Source organism: Hemibagrus wyckioides, linkage group LG05 (genome assembly GCF_019097595.1).
Source record: "Hemibagrus wyckioides isolate EC202008001 linkage group LG05, SWU_Hwy_1.0, whole genome shotgun sequence".
NCBI classification, from domain to species: Eukaryota; Metazoa; Chordata; class Actinopteri; order Siluriformes; family Bagridae; genus Hemibagrus; species Hemibagrus wyckioides.
Genome location: NC_080714.1, coordinates 19,089,751 through 19,110,669, shown reverse-complemented (window position 1 = coordinate 19,110,669; position 20,919 = coordinate 19,089,751). Strand labels below are relative to the sequence as shown.

General features: G+C 38.0%; 2 protein-coding genes across 3 annotated transcripts in view; one reads left to right on the top strand and one right to left on the bottom strand.

Annotated features, from left to right (window-relative positions):
• Positions 1-11,303, bottom strand: part of bcar3 (BCAR3 adaptor protein, NSP family member) — a 74,061-nt gene extending 62,758 nt beyond the window's left edge. The window contains exons 1-2 of the mRNA XM_058390339.1: positions 11,165-11,303; positions 1,412-1,556 (exon numbers count right to left, since the gene is read on the bottom strand). Of these exons, the coding sequence (XP_058246322.1) occupies positions 1,412-1,556; positions 11,165-11,298 (279 nt within the window). The 5' untranslated portion in view covers positions 11,299-11,303. The remainder of the gene's footprint in view (positions 1-1,411; positions 1,557-11,164) is intronic.
• Positions 11,304-17,509: 6,206 nt separating this feature from the next.
• Positions 17,510-20,266, top strand: mrpl55 (mitochondrial ribosomal protein L55). 2 transcript variants are annotated; one of them, XM_058388945.1, is made up of 3 exons: positions 17,510-17,675; positions 19,228-19,429; positions 20,014-20,260. In XM_058388945.1, exons 1-3 carry the CDS (start codon positions 17,632-17,634, stop codon positions 20,164-20,166), a joined length of 399 nt encoding a protein of 132 aa, XP_058244928.1. In that variant the 5' UTR covers positions 17,510-17,631; the 3' UTR covers positions 20,167-20,260. The 2 variants fall into 2 exon arrangements, with proteins under 2 accessions (XP_058244928.1, XP_058244929.1); XM_058388946.1 differs by having other exon boundaries at positions 17,524-17,544; positions 20,014-20,266.
• Positions 20,267-20,919: the final 653 nt, after the last annotated feature.

The following is a 20,919-nucleotide window of genomic DNA, read 5'->3' as shown; positions in this document are numbered from 1 at the left end:
GGCATTAACATGCATGCTGTCCATAAATATCCTCAATAAACAAGTATTTTAAATTAAAGATAAATGGTTTAAAACTGATGTAATAAATGTGCACAGCACAATATCTCCTGCTGAAATGATTACAGGTTACAGTACATGCATGATTATTGGTTACAGGACATACATTTTGGTAGGTAGGTAGGTAGGTAGGTAGGTAGGTAGGTAGGTAGGTAGGTAGGTAGGTAGGTAGGTAGGTAGATAGATAGATAGATAGATAGATAGATAGATAGATAGATAGATAGATAGATAGATAGATAGATAGATAGATAGATAGATAGATAGATAGATAGATAGATACTTTATTCATCCCAAAGGTAAATTTAAAATTTTTATGCAGTGGTAGCTCAAGTTGTTTAGGCTCTAGGTTATTGATCAGAAGGTCAGTGTTCAAGCCCCAGTACTGCCAATCTGCCACTACTGGGCCCTTGAAGAACAGCCCTTAACCCTCTCTGCTCCAGGACACTGTATCATGGCTGTCCCTGTGCTCTGACCCCAACTTCCATAGCTGGGATACATGAAGAAAAGAAATTCACTGTGCTGTAATGTAAATGTGCTAAATAAATTCTTCTTCTAATGTTAGGTGTGAACAGCTGTCTTGGCTTTTCACTTGTGATTGGATCACTCAAGCCAGATGTTAACACCAGGTCTGAATGGGGCCTTAGAATTATGGCCTAAAGGTACAGATTTGAAATATTTTACAATATTTTGTAAAATACAGGTTTGGATGTTCTTTTTTGGAAGAAATTGTCTTATTCTTGCTATCCTACCCCATAACTCAGACCTGTGCAGAATAAAAGAGATTTTTGTCACATGCAAGGGGTAGACGCTCCCTGCAAGAAATTCCTACAGCTACTTAAATTTTACTGGATGCTTCTTGGTAGCCTCCTTGATAAGTTTTCTTTGTCATTTCATCAACTTTGCAGGTTTATCCTGATCTTTACATTGTCCTTGTCTTGTCACATGCTGTGTATATATTGCTTAAAGTATTTGCAATGCTCCGTAATTCATGCAATACCTTATTATATTTTTCAGTATGCCTATTTTTCAGTCATGGCTAACTCTGTTGGTCTCATTAAAGATGAAAAGTATGGTATTGTGTGACAGATTTATCTTGCCATGTCAATATAAATCAGGATAACAATGAATAGACTTATACCCAGTGTAGTTACAATGGCAAATGTATTTTGGGCCAAAAGTAAACCAATTGTAAGCAGTCAAATTCAAGGTCTTCAAGCAATAAGAAACTGCAGTGCAAAAAGTCAGGTTGGGGCAAGTCTGTCAACCACATTCAGATGATCTAACATAGAATTAGTTCTCCTAAAGATTGCACAGAATGTGTATACCTGTATACATCTAGCTTTGAGCAACTCACCTCCACTCCATCATATTCCTCATCAAACAATGTGCAGTACTGCGGTAAACCAAGCTGCCTGAGCCATTTGGAGATGGACAGGTGCTTCATGGTAGATCCTCCACCACACACACCCTTCTTCTTCACACAGCCTGCAACCTGGAGTCTAAGAAAGGGGTTAGAAAGTTTAGTCATGTTAGGAGCTGGTTTTGTTAGATGTAGGTGAAAAAGAATTATGTTTTACTTAGTAGTAATTAAATAGAATTGACCATACAAGAACATAGGAAATGTAGAAGGGTTAAACTATAGAAAAAGCTGGAAGTTTTATCTGCAGTGTAGACAGGAAAGACATTCTATGTTAGGTGACATTTTTTGTAAAGTTTTTTCCCATTTGGGCTTTTGAAAGTTAATACCAGAGAAATATATGAAAAACTCTGGTCTCTGTAGCACCCCAGGGTCTATAAACAGGACGGGGGGAAAGTAATCATGTTATTTTTGCTTCAAAAAATGTCTTTCTCTTGCATTAGGATTCAGAAATATTTTAAGGGCCTATGCCCTAGGGTTGCGGCTGGTGGGTGGAGGAATCTTGCTGTCTATACCTTTAACTATACAGTCAACGTCCAGTATGTGATATAATGCAGAAGCTCAGCAAAGGCTATATTAGGGATTAAAGTACAAAGATTGGCTTTGTGCCCAGACAGGATAAAAGATATGCACTGTGCTTTTACTATCTTGCTCACGTAAAATAGAGGAAAACGGCTGAGGTCAAAACTTGTCTTGACTTAGCAAGGGTGGCCATGAGAAGGTTCTTCAAACCCACACAGAGACTATCAATATTGCTTTGAAAACACTCATCTACTGAGAACACATGATTATACTAAGTGGTCTAAAATTGTAAAAATTTCCATGATTGTTACAGTATCTGTGTATGCAGGTATGCATGCGGGCTCCTGCTGAAAGCATTGAAATTACAGATTGATGGTGCTTCGCTAGACACTAATCACTTTCCAGACTAGCTTTTGTCTGTCTAATTTCTGACAGGTTTGTATTTCTACTGTGTTTCTCTTCCGCACTCCAGGCAATCAGCTGTCACATCAGTAGCAGGTTTCTTTTACATAAGACATATTATGTTTGGAACTGTTAGCTTGTAGGCCAAAAGAATAAAGCTTTCGTTTCCCCATGCACTGACACAAATCACTTTTAACACAAGACTTCAACCACCAAAAATGCTGAGGAATCGTTGCATTAAAAATGAGATGAAGCTGCAGAATGTCTTCATATAACTTGGCAGAGTGTTCAAGATGGCCATTATAGTTATTAGGTAAGTGTGTGTGTGTGCGGGGGAGGGGGGGTGGGGGTGGGGGTTATGCGCTAGTGGACAATTTCACCTTGGCAGCTAGAAGTGTATCATCCAATGTTCCATCACATACACAGATCATTTATAGACATTATAAATTCAGATGTTCATCTAAAACACCTGTTTTAACTCATCAGGTAATTACTTAACCCCTAACAGGTGGAAGTCAGAACCAAGGAGTCAGACCAAGGAAAGACTAAGTGGAGATATTTCTTTGAATTATTTTATTACATACTTAAAAACCTAGTAACCCCTGTGTAATCAATGAAACCATGCCTTTTCAAAATTCACATCTTCTAATTAAAAAAAGGAAAAACTTTTTTCAAATCTTTTCCATGTCCCTAAAACAAAACCTTCAGTATAAATGAACTAAGTGATTTTGAAAATAGATATTGAATATACTAACCTGTAGCCTAAATTTGTTTCCTTCATTAAAGCAATATCACATTTTATAAATATATGTATATACACCGATCAAGCATAACATTATGAGCACTGCCAGGTGAAGTGAATAACACTGATTATCTCCTCATCATGGCACCTGGGATATATTAGGCAGCAAGTGAACATTTTGTCCTCAAAGTTGATGTGTTAGAAGCAGGAAAAATGGGCAAGCGTAAGGATTTGAGTGAGTTTAACAAGGACCAGATTGTGATGGCTAGATGACTGGATCAGAGCATCTCCAAAACTACAGCTCTTGTGGGGTGTTCCCGGTCTGCAGTGGTCAGTATCTATCAAAAGTGGTCCAAGGAAGGTGGTGAACTGGTGACAGGGTCATGGGCGGCCAAGGCTCAATGATGCACGTGGGGAGCGAAGGTTGGCCAGTGTGATCCGATCCAACAGACGAGCTACTGTTGCTCAAATTGTTGAAGAAGTTAATGCTGGTTCTGATAGAAAGGCGTCAGAATACACAGTGCATGACGGGTGTTTTGGCAGCAAAAGGGGAATCAACACAATATTAGGCAGGCGGTCATAATGTAATGCCTGATCAGTGTACCTATATATATATATATATATATATATATATATGTGTGTGTGTGTGTGTGTGTGTGTATAGCTGAAGGTTGGAGGATATGAAGAGGAAGAAAATGTCTGGTCACTCAAATGCTGATTTTACCTCTAACTTTTATACTGCAGATAAAGAACTGGTTTCCGACTAGCCTGAATTAAAGTTAATTTGCTTTCACATGACTTCATGTTCAATTATTAGGAGTTGCATGAAAAAACAGGTCTAGTTTAGGAGTTTTAGGGAATTTGGGGAATTCCCCTACTCTAACACTCCTGAGTCAACCCATCTGTACATTACCAAGATTAATGTGTCTGTTGAAGCTGGATCAGCAAAATTTGCTCTAGTCATGTTAGTCACCATGGCTTTACGAAATCAGACATAACAAGGCACTTGTGTATGTCTACAAAACCACTTATAAGACCTACATAAACACACACACTCACACAAAAAAGGCACAAAGAAGTATATATGCAACCAAATTGTATAAAAGATTCCTAATTTAGTAACATTAATTGAACTAGCTAGCAACCTGGATATACTTTATATTTATGGCATTTTGGAAGACACCCTTATCCAGAACGACTTACATTCATCTCATTTATTTATACAACTGAGCAGTTGAGGGTTAAGGGCCATGCTTAAGGGCCCAACAGTGGCAGATTGGTGGTCTTGGGATTTGAACTCACAACTCTCCAGTCAGTAGCCCAACACTGAGTAATACTAAGAAGTTATCTTTGCTGCTTTTCTAGTAGAAGCAATTATAGTTACTTTAGTAGACTACAGACAGTCATGTAAGTATTAAACAGTGGCAGACCGTCAGGGCCAGCAAGGCCTTCTCTGCTGGCCTAAACAGCAGTGATCTGAATCACTGACTTGCATTTTAATACATTTAATATATTTTTCCATGAATGTGTATTAAATTATTCCCAATTGTCTCTACATTTCATAGCTTTTCTCTTGGTTGCGCCGCTTCCAGTAGTGTATATTTATGATAAGAGTATTTATCCAATCATATTTCATCATGTGTTGCCAGAGTGAAAGAAATCTGCCTTAAGGCCTTCAGAATCAATAGTGCAGGCGCCCATAGTCAATCAGATTTCGAGTTGGCGTCACTGGTGCCATCTAGCAGGCATACGATTACGTCAGCAATTTCCCATCCTTTGATTGGATAATTGGAGTAGTCAGAGGCAGCGAACCGCATATATACAATGTTTCTATATTCGCTGCATCTCATTTCGGATGCTGCGTCCTCCGGAGATTGCAGTTTGCTGCATACGTCATCAAGAATGTCTTTTTTGAGAAAAGTAACCGTAATAAAATTGACTATTCCTTGTGAGGTGTGAAATACTGTAGCCTAATTTCTTTTTTACTTTGCTATTTAACGGTTGATTATCTATTGCCGTGGCGTCATGATGATGGTATAGAGATAGATTAATTCAGGAAGGACAACAGTGAAGGCCTAGGTGTTAAATATTACAATTTGACAGCTTTCAAAAGTGATGTAAGTGTCTACATCATTGCATTATATTCTCCTGTTTAACTGTTACAAAAAACAGAGGCAAATTAATACACAGATGTATTACACAGTGAGTCCTTCAGTGCTAGATTTATGCAACACTAATTGGTACATCAGGCTATTCATGTTAGACTAATCATTACATGAAAAGGGTAATGATGATGAAGGTATTGAAACTAATGGACTCAGCTGATATATGCGTGTGTGCACGCAACGGTTCGATCCAATTCCCTTAAAAGCCACATTCTGCATTTCTTGTCAGGGTAACCTTCTCTATATTAATCACATTTAAGGTCATATCTGTATGTCCTTGCCTACAAAGACTCATACACATCCATGAAAAGCAATGTCATTTCTAACTATCTATCATTACTGTATTTTTGGAAAATGTCTTCAGGTCCACTTTAGTCAATCATGTCATTGAGTACTCCTATTAAAAATAAAAATGCTGGCATATTTCCAGTTTTGAGGATTAACCACCTTAACATGAGTGTAGTTTGAACAAATGCAAGTAAGGAATATTTAATATTCTGAACTATATTGACTTCATCAATGCTGAAATTGGGTTACTGTGTGGAGTTTCTGTGCGTTTCTGTGCGTTCTTTCTTTGTCAGTTTCCTACCATCTTCTAAACACATGACAGTAGATGGACTGGCTATACTAAATTGCCACTAGAAGAATAAAGATGTGTAGGTATCCTGCAATGGACTGGTGTCCCATCCACACTATATTCCCTCCTCACAGTCCATTAGATATAAGGTTTAGTGCTCGTCTCTAAGTGGTGCTCATTGCTGCTGAGGATAGATCTGCGTGGACAGCCTGTGACCAAGGGGACTGCTGTGGATAGAACCACTTGGAGATGGATATCATGCCATCTCTGAACTGCCATTGCATCTGCCAGCTTTCGGCAGTAAGGAACTAGTGCTAAGTCTATAATAAACTCAGAACACTGACCTACTAGTTCCTCAAGAGCTTTTGCTTGTTGTTGTTGAAAGGACATTATCAACATTTACATTATTTACTGTCCAGTGTCACCCAAATGAGGATGAGGTTCCCTTCTGAGTCTGGTTCCTCTCAAGGTTTCTTCCTCATATCATCTCAGGGAGTTTTTCCTTGCCACCATTGCCTCAAGCTTGCTCATTAGGGATAAAATAGTAACATAACTTTAAACTTTATAATTGTTTTGCTATGTTTCTATACTTCTGTAAAGCTGCTTTGAGACAATGTCCATTGTTAAAATTGCTATACAAATAAATTCAATTGAAATTTAGTCTTTGTAAAATGCTACTTAAAATGTTCTTTTCATTTCAAGGAAGTACTTTCACTGTTTATCAATCAGTTTCAAATCTGCCCAATCACAGATGGCCATTTCTGGTATTTCTTTAATCATGCACTATTGAGAATAAGCTGAAATGAGATTTCATCTGTACCTAAATTGTTGCAGGCCTGTAGAGCTTAGATTCAGGGTAAGTAAACTGTAAAAGCATTGCTCCTAATACTAATCCTAATCATAATCCTAATACTCCTATGCCTGCTGCTGCATGTAGCGGTTTCATTGCTTTAGCAGGAATGCTGCTTTTTATTTGACTCACTATAACTGTATGTGCTTTTCATAAATCAGAAAATAACAGAACAAAACAGAACGAAATTTCACCCAGAGCAATACATGTCCTATACTCTTTTGGGGAAAAAGTGTATTTATAGCTGACACTGCACTTTTTTCTGCATTTATGGAATTTCTTTATTTCGTTCTTCATACACTAAGAATCCGAACCTGGAAGGATATTTCCAGTGTGCTACACACATCATCATTTGCTGCTCTTAGCCAGTACACTGACATGCCTCATAGTGTAAGTTAAGTAGCCTTTGTTTCTCACATATACATTATTGCACAGTGAATTTTTTTCTTCGCATATCTCATCATTGGAGGGCCTTACTCAGGAGCCCAACAGTGGCAGCTTAGTGGTGCTGGGGCTTGAACCCTGATCTTCCCTTCAACAACCCAGGGCATAAACCACTTGAGCTACCACTGTGTATGGAAGTGTATGGAAGTGTCTAATTTGTGTTATACCACAGCACTGTTTAATGCTAGATTCTGATAGGAGGTGCTGATTCATTTTCAGTTTTATATTAACATGTATGTTAACATTAGTTGTATGGTGGATGGTTCACATCTTGTATAATCATTTATATGATAAGGTTTTCTGTAAAGGGCTTCCTTTTTTCTTTTTTACCATTGTTGAAAGGAGTCTCCAGTACCAGATATAAAGCTGTAACTTTAAGTTTTACAATTTAACTTAAGCTTTAAGGTTTATGTCAGGGGAAAAGTCTTCAGCTTGTTTCTTAGTAATGTGTTTTTTTTAATGTTTTTTTGGTCTTATTATCTTCAGGAGAGAATAACACTGTTGCTACTGAATATCACTGGTAACAGGTAAATTCATTTTTCCTCACTACAATCACTCCTACACCAGCCCTAAGAGATACTTGACCCATGCGTCGACATTCGGGAGCTGCAGAGGAGACAGGCACCATCCTCTCTCTCTCCTCTCCCTCTGTGATTCTTTTGCAATGAGACAGATAACAGCTCACTTCATACATTCTCTGTACGGGAACTATAACTACAAGTAATGTTCCCAAAAAGCACTAATTTTCAGTTAAACATGAGGTCATTAAAGGTATTAAATTAAGTTAAGCTGATCTCACCTGTAAAGTAGATCAGTAGTGACCAAGACCATTTTCTCAGTAGGTAAAGACATAAATAAGGAATAATGATGGCTGAATGCCACAAGCCCAATTCCTTCTTCTCAATGCACCTCTATCTAAAGAAGGTTTCATTTTCTCTTGTTAACCATGGATAATAAAATGAGAGAGAGGAATGTTTTCTCCTTTTAAAACGTGCCTTCCAGGCCTATACTGGGGCAAACAACCCAGGTCTGAATCACACATTCTCTGGCAGCTCTTGACTCATCCTCACAGACATGCTGCCAGATTCTTCTACCACTGCAGCTGTCCAGGTTACAGTAAATACTGGCAAGAGGCCCCAGGTTCAAAGGGTGCATGGTAAAGAATTTAAGAGCAGGTTACACAATATAATATACAGGAGATGTAGATTCCTGTAGATTCCTAGTGCATGAGATTCCTGTGTCTTGCTACACTTATACACTAATTACAGTATAATCACTGTTTCCGTAAACTTCTGCCTCTAAGAAGGTACTTTAGATAATAGGTTATAATTAGATTAAGCATATATGATGGTGAGACAAATTAAAATCTTAAAAGTGCAAATTAGAGAAATAGCACATTAAATTTGTAGTTGGGAAAATGTACCATGGTCCATTGTCTCAATAGCGTTTTCTACTGCTGTTTTAAACCTGATACATCTTTGTGACACATTTTTGCAATACACAATGCAAAATTAAAAGAAAGGTTTTCATTTGACTCACACTTATAAACCTATTATAAACCCATTTACTATCAAGGAAATCATACCCTGTGAACTAGGGCAAAGGAATCAAGATATAAACAAACAGTGATTTTCTCTTTTAAAATGGGAACAAGACATGGATCTCCAAAAGTTTAAAGAATAGACATAGGACAGGAATACACTCTGGATTGGATTTCAATCCATCACAGGCCACACTTATACACACACTCTTATACACATAATTACTATTTAGTGTCACTAATCCATCTAGTGGCATGGGTTTTTTTTTGGAAGTGGAAGGAAACTAGAGGAAACCCATGCAGAGACAGGAAGAACGTGTTATTTAGGACTTTACTAAATACTAAACTACTTTATGGTTTCATTATATATTTCATTATATATTTCATATATATAGTCATTATATACTAACTCTTACTCCATGAGATTTAACTGGTTGTTAAAGCATCTGGTTAATTTGCATAGCACTTGATCTCAGGCTGGGTTTTCACTCAGGGCAATATCCATCATGCAATTATTGTTGTTATTGTTGATATTTTTGGCATTCAGTGTTCACTGTTCACACAAAGACAGACAGGATGACGTATACAAACACCGAGCAATCGGTTCAACTAGTACTGAATATTAGCATATGTCAAAATAGTGCATCATCAATATCTCAATTCAGATAAGGCAAGATAGATAAGTTATCCAATCAACTAATTCCTGCTTCTGTCCAATCATCTAATTGTGTCTTTCAGTTAGTTAACTATTACTAGAATTAATTGAACATTTATAGCTCTTTTAAAATAATAAATTAAGACATGCTGTATCAATGGTCTCTGGTTTTGATCCTAAGCTCCAGTTTCTGTCTATGTTGAGTTTCATTTCCAGGTTCTCCAGTTTCTTCTCACCTTCCCATAACACGCCAGTAGGTATTTAAAAAGAAGCCTCTAGCTGAGTGAGTGTACAAACATGTATACACACCATGACCTGCAATGGACTGTCATCCCATCCTTGTGCAGTGTTCCCAGGATATGCTCTGGAACCACTAGGGCTGGAAAAAGGCAATTATCAGATCGAAACCTAAACCTAAAGTATCCGTGATGACACTATTATATAAAAAATCACAATGGAGAGTATTAACCAGTGTTAATCTTCTGACAGACAAGTTATTGCACTCTTTTGTTCTCTGTCCAATATCACTCAGTAGGAAACATTATATCAAGACCTGCTGAGCCTGTGATCGCAGATTGGGTGTGCATGCCTTTGCTGGGGTTTTGGAATGATGAGAGAGACCACATGAGAATGCTGCCAGCATGCCTTAATGTTGTGGTAAGACTAAAGCCTAAATACTGCCAGAGGCTCCTTATGTCTTGCTTCATATCTCCACCTTGCCACACCAACATGACCCCAAATTGCAACCAAGTGCAACAAATGCCTCTCTATCTATCTGCACTGCATATGCTCCTTAGAAAGTGAAAGGCAGACTCAACTGAGCTCGGATCAGGTTCAAGAAGTCCTGGTCACTTGGCCAGACAGATTGCCATTTCTCTAATGGAAGCTTTTTAAGCAATGGGGCATTACTGCAGTCAAGATACAATGCCAGAACTTTGATCAAGGGCACAGGGGGTTGCTCCATTGGGTTATGTAAAAAAAACAAACAAACAAAAAAGCTGCTTTTTTACAGACACAAAATTAAGGAGGTAAATCTTTTAGTTACTTAACACACTTTATGACTGAACCCATGAGTCAATAAGCACTCAACATGGGAAGAGCAAGTGGCCATGTCCTGTTACCCTGAAAGTGTATCAGTGACATATCATTTCTGTAGAGTACACTGTAATATACTCCAATTCGTCTTAAATTTCTGACAAGCACACCCACTATAATAAATACAGCTATGCAGAAATCTCAAGTCTAGTCATGCACGGTTTGGATACTTAGGCAAAAAGTACTAAGTTTCTCAAGTCATTACTTTCAACTTGGCATGAACATGTTTCTTTAAGAATCAAGCAATATATGAAGTCAATGAGTAAATCCACCATTACATGCTTCAGTTGAAGGACTTTAAATACATCAAACACAAATATGCAACTTTGACAGATGCATTCATATGTAATACCATAACGCTATGTCTGAAAAATATTACAGTAAAACTTATTCAGTGCAGTCATTACTTAAATGCAATTTCAGTGCTGATGTGGAATGCAAAACATTATTGAATTGTAGTCATTATTGGTATGGAGTTTGCAATCTTGAAATGCAGTGCAGTGATTATTGAAAAACAGTCTGAGATATTAAGATATGCAAGGAATACGTCAGGATCTCAAACTGATGTAATGAGGTCAATGAAAGTGGTTATATTAAGAGGTTATAGTGAAGAAGAAGAAGAAGAAGAAGAAGAAGAAGAAGAAGAAGAAGAAGAAGTAGAAGAAGAAGAAGAAGAAGTTAGTTTTGGTTAAACTTACTCTGATGCTTCGCTCAGCACGACTTCGAGATCCTGACAATGCCAAGTGGATCCAACCCGCAATTCTGATCGCTCCGTTACACCCAGAGCGCACGAGAAGCGCAGAAAAAGGCTTGCTTTGCTGCAGTCAATCATCCAATCACACAACAGCGATGTGTCAGCTAAACAGGCTGTGAGGATGCTCGCTTTCCCTCTCTGTCACCTGAATAGGGCAGAGGCAGAGATGCTGCACGTGCGCTCCTCCACAGCGCCGCCTGCGCCCCTTCACGCGCGCACGACACGTTCTATACACGTGTGTTGTGCTTGGGGTGCGCGCGCGTTTCGTATGTATTGCGAAACTGCACTGTAGATGTATTCAGCTATATCAGTATATTTATATATACAGTCAATTACAGACGTATTGGCGATCTGTATGAAACTAGGCAGATGCGATATTTAATTAGGATGCTGTGGCTGTCATGTAATTGAATGGAAATTTGGGATGCCAGTAAAGTAATGTAAAATGACTGAAGATGAATGCATGTTTATTTGAATGGTGGCAGTAATTGTGTAGAAATGAATCAATATATTTTTATTTACTATCTGCAGTTCAATAAGCAATGCCTATTCTCATATATAGCTAAATAAATAAATGTGCTTTGACCCTCCCTCAATTCTGTTAATGGTCTGGAGCCTGAGCACTTGCACTATTATGCAGGCTGTGAGTGATGTGACCTTCTGCAGATATATATCTTTTGTCCAATTATTAAAATAATAACAGCACAAATCCTTCAAGCAAATGAAATCCGTCAAGCAAATAACACTGCAATGATGTACAAATGGATGTACAATTGGGATTTGTAGACAGACCAGATGTGCATGCACATAGACAGTGTATATGTAGATTTGTTTTTTCATTTTCAGGGTTCATGGTCATGGGGGATCCAGAGCCTTCACTTGGAATGAGGTGGGAATATACCTTGGATGGGATGACAGTCCATCACATGGCACTGCACATACACAGACACACGCACACATTCATTTTTGCCAATTCAGCTACCAGCATGTTTATGGAATATGGAAAGAAACCAGGGAAGTAACCAGGAGGCAATTAATATGGGGAACATTAGTGTGTCAGTGTGACAGTGTATCAAGACTAAAAAAATGCTGTAGCTAGCATTCTAATTTTAGGAAAATGTCTAATTTAGGAAGTCTTTCCATCATGTGAGAAGATGAGAGCAAGTAGTGTAGCACCTCTGCATTCTTCTGATCCCCGGCACTCACACACAGCTTCACAATAGGAGAACAATAACTGTATGACTGAGCACACAAGCAGGCTTTTCTCTACAGCATGCCCTAATTGGAGCTGCAAATATTGATGCACTGCCTGTAGCAGATGACATGAGTGGCAATGGCATAGTGTCTCTACTGTGTGTTTGTGTGTGTGTGTGTGTGTGTGTGTGTGTGTGTGTGAATAGCCTCACAATGGATCCAGTGAGATGCAACACAAATGTCGTATTGTTGCTGGTACATTTTTGTATACTGGAGTAGGAGAAAAGAGCACCCACTTACTGTCCTGGACCTGCTGTAATTTCTGCTTTTTCACTTCAGCCATTTGGAACTTGTGTGAGTTCTGCTGAAGGTTCCCATAATCTTTTTGTAACAATATACATTACTGGTGTGCTTAGCTAAAGGACATGCACATAGAATTGTCTGTTGCTTAATCTTCTTATGCTCTTTGTGTGTATGTGTGTGTGTGTGTGTGTGTGTGTGGTTGCCCCTAGACTGCCCTGCCCTGACAAGCTCCCAGTGAAATGCTGCACCATGAGAAAACTGCACTGTCCCTCAAAATACACACATCTCTTCTCACACATATCTGTGCCACCAGTCCTGACCATTTTGTGATATCCGTTCCACGTTTGCGATGTTTCTAATCTTTTCACAGTTCATGTAAGTCAACCAATTTAAGATTATTTTTTAGAATAACAAATTAACAAACAAAATCTTGTTGTTTCTGCACTGCTCTGAAATCTAAGTCAGTTTACATTTCAAAGTATGTGTCTCTCACCATAGACATAGACTTGCCTTCATAAGTAATATGTGAAGTCTAGTCTCATCCCCTTGTCTCTCTGTTCTGTGTCCACCATCTGTGGGTTACAAGCCAAGTCTCTTTTCCCCCTACAGCCATCATTTATCACATGCACTCACCTGCCTGATGGCCGAGCCTCTCTAAAACCCCCTGCTGCCAAAACTCGCTGAAACTGAGACTGCAGACTATTCCGTGGAACAATGATAAATTATCTCGATGACAAATTGAAGCCACAGTAAGGTCACTGATTCATTCGAACGTGGCTTCACAGAAGTTTGGCTTGAGCCATGACAGAAGAGAAACGGGCATCACAAGTAAATGGGAATCTTTTCCATTGCCCGGGATATGCAGAGTGAAATTATATATGTCCTCTAAAACTGAGTGAAAAGATTTTTATATTTGGAAAAAGGTTAAAATCTTAATTTTACTGTGCCTTATTTTGCTTGTATATGAAACACACATTCATATACACATTCATATCTGCAACTAGAAAAAAACAAGTGGTTCTGTGTATGATATTTTACACAAAGCGTAAAAGAAGATATTTTTCAGACCTTGTTTTCAAAGTTTGCATATTTTGTGCAAACTTGCATGATTCATTTGTGTTATAAAAGGAAGACAAAACCCCCTGCAGCTTAATAACCATTCTTTTCCCTACCAAACCAACATAGACACAGTTTAATTAGTCAAAGTTTATGAGCCGAAAAGGGTTTGGGCTTTTTCAGGTACAGTAGTTGTGTTGATACTGAAAAAGGTTTACATTTCTAAAAGAGACCACTGACTTGCATAAGCTCTCATTAAGGTTTTTTTGCGCCCCCTAGTGAGAGTAAAGACAAGAGTAAATATTTTGCAGCCAAATAGTTTCAATTCCAGCACGCCACTAGCATAATGGTTGTTAAGCTAAAACAAAAAGGATTGGATAATATTTCACTGAGTAGTGAGGAAAATCATATTTAATTGCATTATTTCATTATAGTAATTGAGAACATTTTGAGTTAAACCAAAGAGAAAAATCCACTGGAACATATCTTCATCTCATCCAACTGGATCTGATTCTAGCCATGGGCTTAGGTGTAACACAGAATTTAGGAATTTGTTTTTAATTGGGCCTAACACAAAGATCTACAGCAAGATCTGCTTTCCTCCCAGTTCAAAAGCACTGAAATAAATCATGCAGAAATCAAATGGAGTTTGCAGCATGTTATAAACAGGGTTTGTCTTTTTAATGGCAATGCCATGACCGTTGTGTAAAAGCTGCATGGGTGTGCTGGTGGGCTGATGTTTTTTTAAATTATTATTATTATTCTTTCTCTTGAACTCCTACTACAAGCTTTTACGCAAGTCTGTACTGAAAGAATGTAATCTCCTCTGGACAACATGTATGAACTAGATATAGGTACAAACTTTCAAAAAGATATTGGTCAGGCCCAAAAATGTACACACACTTCAACATGAAAAATATATGAATATAGAAATTTGATTACTAAATATATTTAATTATCAAAGGGTGACTCTAAGTCACAATAGGTGCTCAAAGTGGTCACCATTAGCATCCAGACACTTTTGATTTTGCCAAACTACGCATGATACTTCACTTTCTTCCCATAGTGCAGCCAGTATAGGTGGTATTCTATGGCACAGCACATCCTTTAGTGTTCCCCACAGATAGAAATCAAGGGGTGTTAAGTCTGGGGAACGTTGAAGGAATTCAATAGCATGGAGGGAGTTCAACAATTCAATGGTGCGACTATTGGCATCTTTAGAGGAAACATAATACTACACATTGCTGCCATAATTCAATTATCAAGTTTTAAAGGGCATAGGTAACAACTGTTAAAGTGTGTATACATTTTTGGGCCCCTCTGGCCCCTCTGTATACTATATATGTCATCTTAAACCATAGTGCAGTCAAAATGATCTTTCATGAAGAGGGACCACTGCTTGACATTGTGCAGGGAATCCCTTTATTTTTGTTATTATTATTATTATTATTATTATTATTATTATTATTATTAGTAGTAGTAGTAGTAGTAGTAGTAGTAATAGTTGTAGTAGAGAGTATATGAACCATGATGAGTTTGGAGCTCATTCTCCAAAAGACTAATTCAGTCCCATCCTCTTCACACTGTTCACACATGACTGTGTCGTGTCCCACAAGGACAACATCATCCTGAAGTTTGCTGATGACACAGCAGTGATAGGACGGATCGCTGGCAGGGACGAAGCAGCCACAGAAGGGAGGTGGTCAGTTTTGTGACATGGTGTGAGGACAACAACTTCACCCTCAACAAGACAAAGAAGACGATAGTAGACATGAGGAAGGATAGGAGAACTCACCAGCCACTGTTTATCCGAGAGCTTGAAGTGGAGAGGATGAGCAGCTTTAAATACCTGGGGGTCAACAACAGCAAGGACCTCACCTGGATACTCAAGACCACCCAGCTGTTTAAAATGGTACAACAGCAGCTGTACTTCCTGAGGAGGCTGAGGAAATTTGGCATGTCACTTAAGATCCTCAACAACTTCTACAGCTGTGTTGTTGAGAGCATCTTGACCAACTGCATCACCATGTGGTATGGCAGCACTACTCTGAGGGACCGCAAACATTTGCAGAGAGTGGTGAAGACTGCTGAGAAGGTCATCAGGACTCTACTGCCCTCTCTGCAGACCATTTACTACTGCAGAGTACACAGGACTCCATCCTTAAAGACCCCACTAATCCCTAACATGGATCTTCAGGACGGAGGCACAGGTTAAAGGACACCTTATTTCCCTCAGTCATTAGACTTTTAAACAGGTAGCCAGAGGACATAGAGTAGTTTCATCTATTTCATAGATAAGTTGGACCAAATTGCTCTTTCTCATTTTGTACATTTGTTAATGTTACTGCTGCTATTATTATCAAGCAGCTGCATCAAAATTGCACATTTGTTAATGTGACTGCTGATGCTATTATTATCTACAGTTGCATTTAGTTGCACATATTAATGTACTATTGTTTTGCACCTAAGTCAATATTGGCACATACAGTACATACATACATACATACATACATACATCTATATTTCTAATTCTGTGGCATAGTTTTATTTTGTATTATGTTTATTTTATTTTATTTTTTTTCATTTCATTGTCTGTACCGCTTATCAGATCTATCCTTGGGTCATGGGACCTATCTCAGGCGTCATCGGGCATCAAGGCAGGATACACCCTAGACAGAGTGCCAACCTGTCACCACAGGGCACACACACACACACACATTCACTCACGCAATCACACACTACAGGCAATTTAGAGACTTCAATCAGCCTAGAAGCATGTCTTTGGACTGTGGGAGGAAACCGGAGCACCCAGAGAAAACCGGTTATATGTGTGTGTGTGTGTGTGTGTGTGTGTGTTATTTATTTATTTATTTATTTATTTATTTATTTATTTTTACATAGTCTTTGTACTTGTCTGGGCATTCACTGTGGACATCAAAGAAAGAATTTCATTGTACAGGGAAACTTGTTTACCTCACTGTGCACATGACAATAAACGCTTTGATTTCAGTTAGAATTTAGATTGGTTGTCATTCACACCATTTGCAGTAACATTGTACAATAGTTCACCTGTGTGTGACAGGTGAGAACACTCTCACACTACACTACTACAACCATTAGCACTATTTTCTAGACTCTCAAGGTACCTATATATCCTAAAATACTGATGTTATGGTTAAATGCACAACTGTGTTTCATATCTGTACTACTATGTTTAACATAATATATTATGTTCTATATTTAAGGTTTTCTTCTTTCTTTTTTTTATATTTTATATTTTGGTGTGTGTGTGTGTGTGTGGTTTATCTTGTAACTTATTAAGCCGCTGTAACACAGGAATCTATCTATCTATCTATCTATCTATCTATCTATCTATCTATCTATCTATCTATCTATCTATCCAACCATCTATCTAGTAGCATCTGTAGTAACCACTTTGTCCTAGTCCTATTCCCTGGAATTCTTTTGAGTATATATAAATATATATTAATTCTTCCCAAGGGCCAACTAATTTTCAGTTACATTTTCTGTCACAAAATCGACGCATAGTACGTTTTTAAATATCATTCATATTTCTATAATTATAGTATATCAGAATTCTTAGAACGCAGTGTGAAATGATGTGTTTTTACTTTCTTTTTTGTCCCTGTTTCTTATTTTGTTCAGTAAACAGACAACAGCTATTCTTAAGTATACAACGCGTAGGAACCAAGTAGTGCCGTGCTACTGTTTCTGCACGGTAGTAATTCTGCGAACGCCTCACATGCGTTTGTATGTTGACCTTTTCTCCATCCTCTGTATGTATTTGCACGATTTTCTTAAATATAAAGGGTAAAAGTGCGTGTTAAAGTTAGAAATATGGCTCTGAATAAAATACAGACGTATCATCGGAGCATGTTCAGGTGAGTAGTAAAACACAGGACACAGTTTAGCACAGGCGCGCTAACAGGACAGCAGTGTCGGTGACAGTAACGCGAGTTAATCAGCTAAAGATCGCAGTTTAAAATGAGACAAAAAGTGAATTCTGAACTTTTAAGGAGTATTAATTTTACAGAGCAGTAAAGATTCCGTTTGCTAAATGCTTACATTAAAACACACACGTCCTATTTGTTGCAAATGATTCCGTTAATAATAATTATTGATATTTTACGTTTAATTGCCACAGCTGATTAGGTGACTTATTTATTTATTTTCTAAATTTTAGCACCTTACAAAATTCTGTTTAGATTCGGCCTCAGTTGTTTGTCTTCTTTATCAATATAAACCTGTTATTAGTCTTTAAAGGAGTCTCCAGAGTCAGGGCATTGTTACAGTAATACCTTAAGCTGCTCCAATAAAAGTCTTCCGGATTTCCGGTTTCTCGTTAAAACGATAACCTGCTTGTTTTGTATTATTAACTTCAGTGAGAAGGAAAAAATGGAGAAACTGATGAGCGATTGTGTTGTGTTGTTTGAAATGTGTGTGTTGAATGTATACAGCTTTGACCAATACACCAAGACAAATTCCTAGTACATGTGAATGTCCACTCACTGAGCTATTTATACAATCATCCAGTCATGTTGCAGCAGTGCATGGCATAAAATCATGCAGATACGGACCAGCTGCTTCAGCTAATCTCAGTGATCTTTATTGTGGTATGATTGTTGGTGCCAGACATGCTGGTTTGAGTATCCCTATACTGCTGATGATCTGGGGTTTTCACACAGCATTTTCTAGAGTTGCAATAAAGAAAAAGCATCCCGTGAGCAGCAGATCTGCAGACAGAAAAGCAAACGAGAGGTCAAAGGAGAATGGTTTGAGCTGACAGAAAGGATACAGTAACTCTGTATAATTGTGTTGAGCAGAAAAGCATCTCAGAATGTACAACAGGATGAAACTTAATGCAGACAGGGTACAACAGTAGAAATCCACTTCTTTCAGCCAAGAACAGAAAGCTGAGCCTGCAAAGGACTCACCAAATCTGGACATTTAAAGCCTGGAAAAGCTAGCCTGATCTGATGAATCTCAATATCTGGTGAGACAAAGACTATGATTATGGTGAGACAAAGAATTTGACACCAACAGCATGAATCCATGGACCCAGCCACCATTGTGTCAACAGTCCAGGCTGGTGGAAGTGGTGTAATGGAGTAATAAAAAACTTTGGGATGTTCCGTTATAGCAGAATAATCACTGTTTTGTTGCTTGCAAACTTATTCCAGCTTCAGGTGTGATCCTTTTAGGCGCAAATGTCCATAAATGTATATCTTCGATCATTCAGTATGCAAAGAACGCAACCGCATACACACAGTTTAGACAGTGTACTACGTTAAAATGAACGGCTCTGTATTAACCTAGAATTATATTTTCACTTTAGCACGTTCTCTCGGAATTAATAACACCCATGTCCCATTCACTGCTCCTGTTTCCCTTTCTCCGTGTGTTTGTTTAATTGTGACATTTCCTCCACTTTAGGTGTCTTCAGGAAGTGCTGTCTCAGAGATGTTTGCTTGCGGTGTCTTCGTTTCACACCACGACCGCTCAGTCAAACTCCAACAGATCCTCTGTGGTTCGCTGTAGCAGACAGAAATATGAGCGCATGTACCCGGTGCTGCTGGTGCGTCCAGACGGCTCCACTATTAATATCAGATACAAAGAACCTCGGAGAATACTAATGGTTAGTGCAATTAATAAACCGTTTTATGCAGTTATTGCACCTACTTGGGTTCTGCGTTGGGAAAAAATTAACCCCTGTTTTAAAATACCTGACTACTACAAGACCTAAATATTACGCCAGTTCTATTCATATCGTAGTTTGTTAACAAGTTCAGAAGTTTGTACCCCCTTTGACAAGCTCTTTTTTTAATATCTTTAAAATGTGCCTTGTTAAAGTGTCTAAATAGGCAGCACATTTACTTTTAATCTTATTTAAGGTTTGAAAACGTCAAACCGGGTTAAGCCAAGATCACATGACCAAAACAGAAGATCCTGCTCTGCCAGAGAAAATTTACACACATACAAAACAAACAGCAGCAGTTCTTAGGATTAAAGATAAAAGATTGTTTTTTATATATATATATATATATATATATAGCATGTGTATATATATAAAAGAATAAATATAAATATTACTGTTATCTCATTATAATAATACATTCTTATTAATATCTAGTTATTTGACCAGTTTTTGTCCTTGTGATAAAGATGTCTTATTAGATTTTGAAGTAAAAGGGCATAAATTTCGTTTGTTCTGTGTTTCAGATGCCTGTGGACATTACAAGTCTGTCAGAGGAGGAGAGAAAGGCAAGGATGCGAAAGAGGGATCCTAAGAAAGACATGGCAAAACGAAAGGATGATGAGTTTGATGATGACTTTAAACTGGAGGACTACAGCAAGTTCTGGAAGAAAACATAAACAGACCAGCTTTCTCTATTCAGCAAATATATGCCGTTTCACATGTACAGAACTTACACTAGTGTGCTTTATTTGTTTATCATCAAATAATTAAAGATTCTTAAAATCACAGAAGTGTCTCTAATGTCTATCTCTCTCTTTCTCTGTCTTACACACACACACACATACACATAATTAAATTGTGTAATATTTATATTGTGAAAAAGGTGCTTAAAGTATATAGAGAGAGAGTGTGATGTAGAACGTTAGCATCTTCAGGTGTCATGTAAGAAGAATGAAATTGCAATTTTGAATGTTAATTTGACCAAACAAGCCCTGCAAAGAGTGCAGATAAATCTGTAATTGAACTAGGCCACCAAAACACTTACATTGTGTGATATGGTAGGATATCAATACACTTTTTCTGATAGAATCACAGAACTTAATCTGGAATACCTAAAATCAATCTTGTCCTTTTAATTTATGTTTGCATAACAGTTCTTTATAGTCAATACCAAATTAAATTATATAATGTATTAAATGCCATAGTTTTATGTAGGGGAAGCAGAGTGGTGTGTTTTCACCTCACAGCTCCAGCACTGAGCTCGGGTCATTCTGTGTATATAGTATCTGAGCATGTTCTTCCTGTGTCCAGGTTCTCTGGTGTCCTCCAATGTCCCAAAAGCCTGGTATACACTCTCAGAACAAAAGGTCCAAAACTGTACTTTTTAAGGTACAAGTAGCCGTCGCTGGGGTGGTACCCTGAAGGGTACA